Source organism: Drosophila bipectinata, chromosome 2R (genome assembly GCF_030179905.1).
Source record: "Drosophila bipectinata strain 14024-0381.07 chromosome 2R, DbipHiC1v2, whole genome shotgun sequence".
In the NCBI taxonomy this organism is placed as follows: Eukaryota; Metazoa; Arthropoda; class Insecta; order Diptera; family Drosophilidae; genus Drosophila; species Drosophila bipectinata.
The window spans coordinates 16,715,040-16,727,758 of record NC_091737.1 but is presented as its reverse complement, the minus strand read 5'-3'; the positions used below and the strand labels follow the sequence as shown (position 1 = coordinate 16,727,758).

At 43.3% G+C, this 12,719-nt stretch overlaps 1 protein-coding gene across 2 annotated transcripts in view; it reads right to left on the bottom strand.

Moving 5' to 3' along the window:
* Shrm (shroom) overlaps positions 1-12,719 on the bottom strand; it is a 41,905-nt gene that overhangs the window by 25,520 nt on the left and 3,666 nt on the right. Inside the window, exons 2-3 of one of the 2 annotated variants that reach the window (XM_070278039.1) lie at positions 9,304-9,633; positions 291-493 (exon numbers count right to left, since the gene is read on the bottom strand). In XM_070278039.1, coding sequence (XP_070134140.1) covers positions 291-493; positions 9,304-9,528 — 428 coding nt within the window. In that variant the 5' untranslated portion in view covers positions 9,529-9,633. Of the gene's footprint in view, positions 1-290; positions 494-9,303; positions 9,645-12,719 lie in introns of those variants that run through there. The other variant, XM_017238656.3, reaches the window with a different exon arrangement.

Genomic DNA, 12,719 nt, shown 5'->3' with positions numbered 1-12,719 from the left:
TGGCCCATGTGCTTGGCTCAAATGCTTTTTGCGTTACCAAGAATTTTTTATGGCGTTTTTTAGTGTACAAATAAAATTCATAATTGTCGCTCGGCATTTGATGCGAGTATGTGCGAGGAAAAACGTGTTTGCAATGCAGTTACACAGCGAGAAATTAGAGAGCTTAAACGACTATAGTAGTTGTATTTGGATTCCCAGAAGTTGGAGTAATAAGAACCAGTTATACATTGTTTGCTTTTCTCACTGCATCGCAACAATTTCCTCTGCGACTTTCCCAGTTTACAACTTACTTATCCAGAAATGGCGTGGCCGAGTCCGAGCTGGACACATAGCTGTGGTAGCCCTCGGACTGGGCATAGGAGGCCTGCTTCTGGTGGTGGAAGGCCGTCTGCTCGTAGTAGGATGACGATCTATTGTTGTACTCCTCGAGTCCGGCCTGGGTTAGGCCGCACTGGTCCGGGGCCTTGTGGTGGGGCATCGGCATCATATCATCCTGCAAAAATCAAGCGGAGAGAAATCATTAGTTGTTGCATAAGTTCCGAAAGACATCAGCCCAAAAATGGTTTAAAATCATTAGTTATGCGACCGTCGCGGCTCACATTTGCAAATGATCCGCAGCCGTAATTATCCCCCCAAAAATAAATACACAAATCCGAAATAATTCCGTTGGCCCGTTCATTAGATAATTAAGAGAAAATTATTGCAGTGCACTCGATGCAATTGCCAAGAAACAAACATATTCGAAGTATATATATTATCCACATAATCCACAATGGGGCAGGGAGGAGTGGCAGACGAGGTAGCAGACGGATACGGCCAAAAACAACAACTATCTGGCAACAGACAAAGCCAAGCGGAGCGTCCATAATAAGCCGGATTAAGTAATGTTGTGCACAAGACGAGCTTTCTGGGACTTCGGAGCTCGCTTGTAGCTCGATTGGAGGTGGAAGCCACATGAACGGAGGGCTCCGATGCCTTCAAGCCGTGATTCATGCTGCGATATGGTGATCAAGTTCACTGAATTGAGTGAAAATTTGGTAATATCGAAGTGAACAAACAGAAAACACGATCACCAAGCACCCAAGCACCCAGATTGAAATGCACTCGAATAGTTGTTAGAGTTAACAGGTAATAGTTGTTTGCTTTCATCGAAAAATTTGTTTATTTTCAAAAAGATAATTGCTATTAAAGTTTTCCGCATTAATCTATCATATGCATGTAAAGATCACTATCTCTGTCTGTGAAACTCCCCTAGAGCCAAGCCCCATATCTTTACCCTCAATTGGTTTGCCATCCCTCGTGTCGTATACTTAATTTTTTTCTCGTAAACCACATCGAATTGTAAATACTCAAGCATAGAGCCGAAACATATGGAGAAACAGAGGCCAGAGAAATACAAAATATAAAAAATATAAAAAACTAACGTTCAAAATAAAACTAAAACGAAACCAAAAACGAAACGTTACAAGACCAAGCCTTTAAGCCACTTGACTGACTTGGCTTGAAGTCTCGATTGCATTGAGATTGCCGGATTGTATGGTTTTTTTTTTAATATATTATATATACATATATATATAATGTGATTTTTTATTGGTAACTATGTGGGCAGCAGCTGCTGATTGTCTTTTTGACTTTGGCGCCACAAAAGCAGCAGAAATAAATCAGAAAATCATAAATGCTTAATGGCAATACCTATATATTATAATAATAATAATAATAACGAGTCACATGACTGACAGTCACCGATATGCAATAGAACCATTTTCTGGGTCAACTACTTGGGTTGGAACTTAAAAATCAAAGTCTGTCTTTCGGTTTCTTGCCTTTTTTTATGTGAGCTGCCTCTAGGGCGCATCGAAAAGAATTTTAATGGTTCCAAGCCACTCTCTGAATATTCCCAAGAGACCAAAAAGTCATTCATTCATTCACTTACTCACCCAGTCAGTCCGTCAGTCAGTCGATCGTCGTGCAGTTTCATTTCGTTTTTGGGTTTTGGTTTTCGGTTAAGTTTGGCTTTTTTGTTTACTGCTTTTTGGCCAATTGCCGTAATTATTGTGTCTCTCTAACACGAATTTAAATCAGCAACTGTCCCACGGGGCCCTTTGCTATTTTTTTCTTCTTTGGCCCAGAGAAACCTCTCTAGTCGAAAACCCATAATTATCGGCCACAGCTGGGCTTTACATTACCCATGTGAAATTGGTCTGGATGAGCTGGATGGGATGGAGTTGGAGGAACTGGAGGAACAGCTCCAGCACAATAAATCAATGGTCGGCCCAGGCATGGAGATGAGGCTAGGAACTAGAGAGCTAGAGTAACTAGTGCACTGGGTCACAGCTGGTGATCCGATCCGTTGGATTCTTAATGATCCCGTGCCATGGGCAACTTCGACTTCCGTCCCGAAACCTGGGCGCGTGTTAAATAAATCACTTGATGAATTGTGCCAAGTGGCCTCTGGTCGATCTGGCCGGCAGGAAAAGGCAAACAAATTGCCTGGGAAACCTGACAGGGAAAGGTGAATGCTGGCGGGCCACGGGGCGTATGCGTAATATTCGACAAACTATTAAAATTATATCAATAAAGGAGAGGAAGGCCTCCAACGAAGCCCAGAGCCAAGGGCTAGGGGTATAATAGACGTATAATTAGAGAAAAATGCTTTGTTTGTTTGTCCAGTGAACTTCAGTTTCCGTTTTAGTTTCTTTAATTGTTTTGGGAGATTTCCCATTTTCCCCATGAACTTTTCTACATAAATCATGTTATTTGCTTTAAAATAATAGATATTTTAATAAAAGAGTAATTAATGGGTTTTATAGGAAAATTACTAAAGACTTGAAAGAATCTCCACTGTATATGGATTAGTCAGCCAACTTATTGCCTTGCATCCAGTACATTTTTGAAGTGTTATCAAAGTCTGACTCATTTGGTTCAAAGAAGGCCAGTTAGTGGGTTAGTCAGACTGTCAGTCGCGCTTTTTTGATAAGCGACTGGGAGTCTGAGACTGGGGGAAATGGAGAAATGGAGACAAAGAGATAGACAGCCGCCCACATGTCTCGAAGAAATGCGGAATTCGCGGCGAGAATGCACTTGGGGATTTCTCCGGCTGAAAATCAGCTTTATTCGCATTTTCTTTTTTTGGCTTGCTGCTGGCCGGAATGATTTCGTGAGGAAAATTTGGGTTTTTTCGGGTTTTGTTTTTTGGTCTTTTTGATTTGCGTTTTCCATTGTCGCTGGCTTTTAATGGCCAACACGAATTTGACTCTTTCCAGTGGAGAGCTGAGCCGGAATCTCCATCTCCTCCGACTTGGCCGAAAAGAAAAGAAATTGCAATCAAAATGCGAGCAAACGTGTCAGTTGCCAACGTGGCTTCAACCTCTCGGCTCGGTTTCCAGCTTCAGCTTCAGTTTCAACTTCAAACCCAACTCGAGCTTGGTGCGGATCGTGCTGCGATTTGGATTTGAATTTGGCAATTGGCAAGAGCACGAACCAGTCGGGGGAAGCCCGCAGGCCTCGAGCATTAGAATTGAATTGCAAAGAGCCACAAAAAACCCAAAGAAATAAAATGAGAAAAAAGTACAAGAAAACCAAAGCCCCTTGGTCTGGAGACCATTCAAGTCCTCCCGCCCGGACTTATGCTTGCGTGCTATATTGGCCATTTATCGTCAAATTAAACGCATATCGCTGTCAATCTGCGCCCAAATTGGACACAGTCACAAAACGGCAGTCAGGCAACGGACAACGGGCAACGGGCCAGGCCAAAACCAATGGCACACTGGCTCAAAGCGAGGTTTATTAATTGTTTATTATTAAAGGAAAGGGGAAATAAACGCTTAGGACTTGCTTATTTAGGCCTTTCTTAGACTCTTGGTATTGATATACTTTCCAGGAACTATAAGCTCCCTTTAGGCCAACTTTTGACCACTGTCTTATGGCCAGAAGCTACGCTTTATAAGCTTTATAAAATCACACTTTCGCGGGGGTAGCCCAAAGGAAAGGCGATGATGTGTGGCACTTCCAGTTCGATACTCCTTTCGCCAAAGCTGTCAAGTCCCCGGCTCTGGGCCCTTTATGTAGGCCACCGATGAAAGTGAATCTGAGTCTGAGGCGGGTTCATTAGTAATAATTTCTGGCATCTCGCCGTGGGTGAGTGCGTCTCATTAGTGTGAATGAGTTTATGCAATGAAGTGAAATGGTTTTTGCGGTTGGGGGGATCAGGATCTGATCCGATCGGATCGGATCGAATCGTATCGGAGGCATCCTTGACCTCAATGGCCGCTTGTGGCGTTAATAACTTTGGCGAAACTGGCCAGGCCGAGCGACAGAGAACTGGTAATGGACACGGCAACTGGTCCACCAATCTCCACTGGCATATTGCATCCATAGTGTCCATAGCTCTGGCCTGGTATGTCGACTTGGCCCGGCTTGGCATGCGGCTAGATTTATGGCCTGTGATAAGTTTCAGGCGTGCAGCAAATAAGAACGAACATGGCCAGCCAGGGAACGCAACGAGGCCAAAAAGGAGTCTGCGACAAGAACAAATAAATTGCCAAAAGACACTAAGAAAAAAGGAAAACATTCCAACAGATAAAAAGCTAACAAGTAGAGATATGTATTGTTTTCAGTGCAGCAACCCCCAGCAACTGGTTCTCGAGATGCGGGAGAATGCCAGCTCCAGAAGGTCAGAAGAACACGTACACATATCGCAATTTATTTATATATATATTTGTATTCAAGATATATGCATATCCAGACCCAAGACCCCGAGCTCACATCAGTTTAGTCCAGTCAGCGAAGCGCAACCAGAAACCATGTGGATGTGGAAGAAGTGGACTTGGTTTCCATTTTGGACTCACTTCTCGGACTCACTTTCACACATCTGCCAATGGAAAATATTTGCCATAATTAGCCCTGCTGCGAGACCCTTAATTAGCCAAGCCCCACTGGCCAAGCTGGCTAAGAAATATCTTAAGAAATCTGCGCAAAAAAGTCACCATTTCGAACCCAATTAGAAAGCCGAAAAATCTTTCACTCACGTCACTTTCTGTTTTTCCAGCCAAGAAGTGGAGAGGATGTGGTCAGAGCCAGAGCTGGATCCTCCGGCTGCTGGATGACAACACAGAAAATCGTCCGAAATGGCAAATCATGTTTATTTTGGCCAAATTGCAACTGGATCGAAAGGGCAGCTGTCTCTTGACGACTCCACTCGACTTGATTCTTCTAAGTTGGCATTAAATTACGAGAAGAGTTTCAGTTCATTTGCGGCGAGGTTCGATGGCAAGAATTTCAATGGACTTTGGCTGGCTGACTGGCTGTTGCTTCTTGCCACTTCTGCCACTTTTGGCCAACAGCAGCCTCAGCAGGCAGTTGGCAGGCCAACGGCAGACGAATGGATCTCCGGTAATGGGAACAAGTCTGTTGTGTCTCTTTTGCTGTTGACCTCAAAAGTTTTCGTGGCTCGGATGTCGCTTTTTGTCTGCTGGCGGAGAAACAAAAGTGAAATTTGTTGCTCGTGTGGGTTCAAGAACTAGCCGAAAAATCAGTCAACAACGGAAAATGAGAGCCAACGGCACTTGGCCAAGACGGGCCAAAAAAAAGATGCATTTTCACTTGGCCTGTTAATTAATTAAGGCAGAAGGCAGCAGGCAGAAGCATAAGCAGTGGCATCAGTTTGCTCATAAAGAAATCTTTATGCCTCTTGGCCAGAAGAGGTAGTTCAAGTTGTGCATACAATAAGCCATGTCCGGAACAATGGGTACATAGGTGAAATTTTCCACTACATTTTTCCGGAGGGGAAGACACTAAAGGAGTGTGCGGAGTGTGCACCTGTCGCAATTATTTGTTATAATTTTTTTTTTTATACCCTCTTCTGCTGAAAAAATGCAAACCATCGGCACCGGCAGCGGCAACAAACAAGGAGGATGAAGCTAAAAACCCTGGCGGTGCGAGTTCAAAGACAAGCCAAAACAATTTAGCTGGAATCTGGCTAGAATTTAGCGCTGGCAGGCGGCATTGTTGCTACTTTTTGTTGGCCATGTTGCTATTGCTGTTGCCTGATGTTGCTGCTGTTTCTGTTGATGTTGCTGCCGGACTGTTGGCATTAATTAATTGCAGAGCTGATGCCGAAGCCGAAGCCTCCTAGGCGGCTGTTGTGTGTGAGAAACGAGTCAAGAGTGTTGGGGCTCTGGAGTTAGAAAACTAATGAGCGTTAAGAGCTGAGCTGACTTAAGTCGAACTGAGCTTGAAGCGTTCGACAGGCATTGGAAATGAAAATGAAATACAAGCCAGAAGACTGAAGCCAGAAGACTTGAAACCAGAAGACAGAAGACAGGCCGGTGAAATGCCAGTAAGCCCCGGTGGTTGTGGGATAGCTCTCGAAGCAATTATAATAGAACAAAGAAAATAGGTGTGACTTGGGATTCAATAGGTCTGTGAGATGCGTGTATGAAAAATAAATGGTTTAAGGAAAGACTTTTTGGCGGAAACTATAATTAGTAAGGTCTTCAGGAATTCGGACCTTTTTGGAGCATCTTAGAGAGTGGATCGAAATGTTTATTTATTTCTTAAAATCCCCTCTTTCTGAACCCAAATTCAAATACCTGAGGAGAGTGTATTAAGGCCTAATTGCGCAACTGTGATGGGCCAGGTTCGTTTTGGCTTAGAGAGATCTCTTTTGGCAAAATACGCGATCATTTCCGCGCTTGGCTTTCCTTTTAGCTGCGGAAATGAAGCGACTATTAAGGTGCCCCACTGGCTCCAACTCGATCAGCTCACGAATCAGCCCTAGCTTCAACAAACACTTGAACGAAAACAAAAAAGTAAGAGATTCCAGTGCAACTTCAAGTACTTTGGCTGATTCGACAAAAAAAAAAAAAAAAAAAAACCAAAAGTACAAAAAATTAAAGAGGCAACCCAACCGAAGACCCTAGGTGAAGTTTTTTTTTTTAACATCCAAAGCCAAAATATTTTTCTTTAGAAATCTGCGCATTCATCTAAAGCAAAGAAGAGGCTGAAGAATAGACAGCAACGACCTTCGTCAGAAGACATCTGACCATTACCCATTACCCATTACAGTTTGTTTTGTCAGGGGCTCTGACTCAAAGCCCAAAGACTCGGAGATTCCGGTACTACTAACGCTGGCATGGGGCGTGGCCACAATTAATTCGATTGCAGCTATAAATAGCCCCCGAAGAGATTGCAACGCCCAGCGGCGCGAGATAGGTGCGTGGAATGTGGCCTAATCGATGCAAAAATATCTGAGCCAGACCCCGAAACTAGTTCTCTGCCACACCACACCCCACCATAGGCGACCACCAGAGCTTGCTGGGGAGCCAGGTTGGGAGTCTCTTCTCTAACAAACTAATAACTGGAACTAAAGCGTGCGCCTCGCCAGTAATTAGCGTTTTGTGTGGGGAAGAGCTTCAGCCCGCAACAGTGTGGTAAGGCAACAAACTACTACTCCACGTACAACACAAAAAAAATTATGAAAAATAAAACGTTACAAATGCCCGAGAATAAAGCGGTTCAATAACCTGCCAGCCATATCCATCCATTCCAGTCCATCGATCTGCGAATCGATCCATCCAGCCATTCTCCAAAGCCCAAGGCCCAAAGGCTACGAAAAAAAAAATAAAGAGAATCAATATCTATGGATCGGGGCTGACTATTTTGCAAGCCGGCGAGGAAGATGATAACAATCGGCAGTGGAAGATGGGGCCACAATTAAGAATCGAGATGATTAATCAATAGACCCCGGCAGACGGGAGTTCTCGGTGATAAGGTCAACGGTGTTCCAATTCTCGACCACGTATTTCTTCAACATCCCAGCCCAGCTATCATCAACACCATCTTGGGTGCAGAGAGAAAAAATTTACGTATTATTCTTCAAGAAAATTAAAATAATTTAGGTTTTTCCAGGAGAGCTTTAAAGGCCTAAAGGTTTAGATAGTTCGATTAAAAGATATGTCCAAAACTTGACCAATTTTTCTCTCTCTGTAGCTACAATGTTCTTGGCATTCTGGTCTTCTCGGTGTTTTATTCTATTCCTCCATGTTTGTAACCTCTTTTCCTATTATTGACCATTTCTCTTTTGGCCGACGCTTTGTGCCACGCTTGGAGGCAATGTTTAATTGATCGGATTCACTTTGATTGATCGGATCGTCGCTGTTGATAATGGTACCGTTAATTTGGTAAATTATTTTGCATTTTAGAAGCAAACCAATCCATTTCCCAATGTGTGGCATTCACGGACCCGGCTTACAATAATTCACTTAAGGTTAATGGGTGACGGGGCGGAGCAAAAAACAAACTTTGGGCCATGTATGATGTGTGTGTGTTTTGGTCTAATAAATGGGATCATTGGGGGCAAGAAGTGAAAGATTCTGGAAACTTGAAAAGCCACAAAAAAAACTAATCATTAAATGTAATTATTTTATTATCCGCGAAGCACCATGTGGATAAGTGATCTCATAAAGCAATCCATAAACAAAAAGTAAATAAAACTTTCTTTTTTTGCAATATTAGTTCTTCCAAGAATAGAAAAAACTACACACCTTGAGCTACATTTCTATAGCTTCCTTATCAGTATTAATTCTTCAACTTTATCGCATCTTTAAGAGGAAAAAACAAAAACGAGTATCTCATTCATTCACACAACCACTTCACACGCAAGTCCACATTCCTACGGCTTCATTCATTGCCAGTTGTCCAATTAATAACTTGCATCCTGGACAAGGAGCCTCCGGCGACTCGGGAGTATCGGGAGGTGTGTCCCATCGATCAACGGATTCTCCCAGATGATCCACAAAAAGCTTCACCCAAAAATAAACAAATCTCTCCAAGTACCGTTTTCGGTTTATTTATTTTTGGGGTCTGAGGAGACCGAGTCTGTCTCGGAGTGACACTCTGAGTGGATGCTGGCGGGGATTTCGGATTTGGATATCGAAAACGAAACTTCCCGAATGGAGGTCAGGCCCATAATTCAATTAGGAACCTGCAGTGGCCCCAAAAATCGAATTCCCAGACCCACTGTGCGTTGCGTGGGCTCTTGGTTGCGTTTCGTGTCGTTTCATTTGATTTGTTTGTTTTTAGCCTTCACTTTTGTTTCATTTTGGCGAGATCTGGGGGACTGGGATCTGCTGGGATCCGGGGGAGCTTGTGACTCAGCCCGGGCGATTGGAATTCTGTGCGCTTTTGAGGATTTATTAACAAGAATAATAAAAACACAAAAAAAGAACTTCGAGTGAGTAGTAGAAGCCCAGTAGAAGGCGAGGAAAAGAAAACCCGAAACCGGTTAGGAATTTTAAGACTTACCTGTACCGAGCCGGCGACTGATGCGGAACTGAAGCTGGCATTGCTGTTGTTGCTATTGCTGTTGATGTTGCGGCTGCCATTGCCATTTCCATTGCTATCCTTTAGCAGGAGCTTGGACACAACCGAAATCTTATTGTTGTTCTCCGGGGGCTCCATTTTGGCCAAGTTGCCGGTTGAGCTTCCATCTCCGCCGTTCAAATCGGAATTTTCCTTATGATTTCTCATTTTTATTTGAGATTTTCAATGCTTTTCTCTTTGCTAATTAATATCCTTAAATTTTCATTGCAAATTCATATTTTTTTAGCCAAAGGTGGTGTGTGTGGAGTGATGCTGGAAGGACACTGGTATTATTACAACATGAGTTTGGGGGTTCGGGGGCTTTTATGAATGTCTTTTTGTAGATCAGAGCTGACCGATTTTCATTTCAATTTTAGTTTCTGGGCCACCTCGGAGTGGAGTTATGATGTAAGCCGTAAAAATACACGAAATAATATGTGTTAAATTATTTTAATTTGGTCTGGCGACATTTTTTGTGGTTGGCTGTGGCTGCTTTGCACTTTTATTTCTGTTATCGGGGTCCGGTCCGCAACTCGCATCTTTGGAATGCAGTGCAGCCAAACCAGTAAGACGAATCCCCACATAGACGGATCGGATAGAGAGGGAGAGGGACATGCAGACGGGAAAGAGACGGGTATGCCAATACAGACAGAGACGGGGCATCTCCGTCGGATGGAGGAGAAAAATTGAATCGATTTCTGTTGACTGCGTCCGTAAATATTTGTTGAGTTATTTGGGTTTTTGTGTAATAAGTTGAGCGTATTATGTGTGTGGTAAAGATTCGAAATGAAAAAAATATATATACGGTAGGTATATGGTATAAAAAAAGTGAACCAGGTTTACATAACATTGACCCACGAGCCTCCAGACGAGACGCGACTGAGGGGTCTAAGCCAATAAACAAGTTTTTGTTGTGCATTTTCAAATGCGATTTGGCGACTGCATTTCGTTTCGGTTGGACAGCAGAGAAGGCTATAAGAAAAAAAAATACTCACAACCCACGCAGTTGGGCTCTTTGAAATGTCATCGTTTTCTGTATGGTTTCCATGCAAATTGATGTCCATTAAAGCCGCAGTTGCAGCTGCCACTTCTGGCCCGTAAACTTCAAGTGTTTAATGCATAATTATGAGCGGTTGCTGCGGCTGCTAAGGCTGGCTATAGCTGCTGCGGAGGCCCAAAGAACTGGAACTGGAATTGGAACTGCAGAAGCTTCGACTTCTAGGAGTAGAAGGCAAAAACTGGATTCTGCCAGGCTGTTGACAAACCCAGACACAAAATGAAGATGGAGGTGCACAGCCAGAAAGATCATGCCATAATGATTCCTAAAATCATAAGACTTCCTCAAATTAAATTCCTCAAGTGGCTTGATAGGTTCTAAAGACAAATGCTTCGACCCTTCATGGTTCAAATAATTCATTTCCCTCAGTGTAGAAGGCAGAAGACCTAGGCCCAGGCCAAGAAGCCCCCAAAGAAGAAGCCTGTTTTCGGGATGGGGCATAGTACGTGGTAGATAAATCTACTGGAGGCAGCAGCTCTGGAAGTGCAATGACATTGCACCATGCACTTTCTTGCCCCCTAGACGGCCGAAACTTTCCAACCTTACGGTATAGATTTCCGGGCTTAAGACTCTTTAGACTCTTAATGATGGCCTTGGGTTCCAAATTGAAAATTTTCTGATCATTTCAGTCCAAGACGTTTCTGAAAAAATCTTGTCTTGTGTTGTGATTGTTGTAGAATTGAGTTTCTTTACTTCGGGCGTTGAAATTAGAGACCAGACACTTTTGCTGGTCACAAAAATTCCACATCAAAATGCAATATGACAAAAAATAATGCGGAAAACATGCAAAAACCGAATGGCGCCAGCGAAATGAGCACACACACTCACTCAGACTCACACAGACCAACCAACCCCAAGCCCCAAACCCAATTTCAATTGCAATTCCGAAACCCCAACTGCAAGTCTGTTCCCCCGGATTCCCCAGTTCCAATTCCAATTCCAGTTAGCAGCTCTCCAAGAACGGGTTTTTATTGCCAGCCAATCGATGGCGATGGAGAGGTCAGAAATGGCTTAAACCCACACACACTGAACTCTATTAACAAATAATAATAATTACAAGAAATCTGTATGCCTCTCGAGAAATACAAAGCCTATTTAATTTTGTGTTTTCAACATCTTCCTATTGACCGATGACAGCTATCTAAGTCGCCGTGACGAAAATCTTTCCTAAAAAGGACAATAAATCAAGGATATATTGTTTTGGCAACCTTCAGCTCCTTCTTTGAACCCTGAACCTCTGACCCCTGGGTTTCCACTTCAAAAAAAAAAACTACCAAAAAACAGTGGAATTCCATAACCAAGTGTGTGTGTTTGGTTATCAGCTTAAATGTATCTGCTAAACCTCGAGCCTCGTTCCCCGATCCCCGCTGCGTAGGTGGCCGAATATTATTCCGAAAGTAGTGTTTCGAGATTGAGATGCCCGGATACCTGATACCTGATAGCAAAATGCAAAGAGGTCGTACCGTCCAAAGGTCGTCCGTCGTAAATCCGAGTGGTACTCGCTGTAGTGTCAGCTACTAACAAGCGTAACAAAGCGGCAACAAAGATGAATGGAAATTGTTACCTGCCAGGTTATGTGTTATGATTATGTACCTGGGCGGAGGTGTTTGCAAGGCTGCCTCAAAGGGACACTGCGAAAAAAACGAGGTAAGTTATTACCTATGACTAGTAGTGGTCATAAATCATATTCATAACTTCCATAAAAGTTCTAAGAATAATTTAAAAGTTCTCTACTGTCTAGTTAAAGATGTGGTTTTCTCTCAGTGCACTCCTGTAGCAGTGCCAACTCATTATAATTTTGTCAATTCTCCCACAGGTGGCTGCGGCAGCCACTGCATTCACACACAAAGGTGAAGATCGAGAGGCATTCACACCAGAGACTTAATAAAAGAATGGCAATTCCAAGGGAGGCGTGTGGGAGGCCAGGAAGCAGACGCATAAATTTACAATTAAATGTAATTCGTTCGCTGGATTTCCGCAAAAAAGGGCCTGGCAACACCACGAGCGATGCCAAGTTGCAACCTGTTGCAAGTTCAACGCTTTCTTTAGTGTTTCGCTGCGCTTGGCTTGCAGCAAATGGCAAAACGGGCAAAACAAAAAATGGGAAAAATGGTAGAAATGGTTGAAAAAATATTCCCAAGCCGCGCTTCTTGGTAGTTGCAAATGTAAGCACCCACACCCATACTTGAAACCAAAACCTAAAAATCCCCAGATAGAGATGGCAATAGCGGGCAACAGAAAGAGAGCAAGCATAATTGAAACTTATACTTTCAGTTCTGCAGCTCCTGCGGCATTTGTTTAT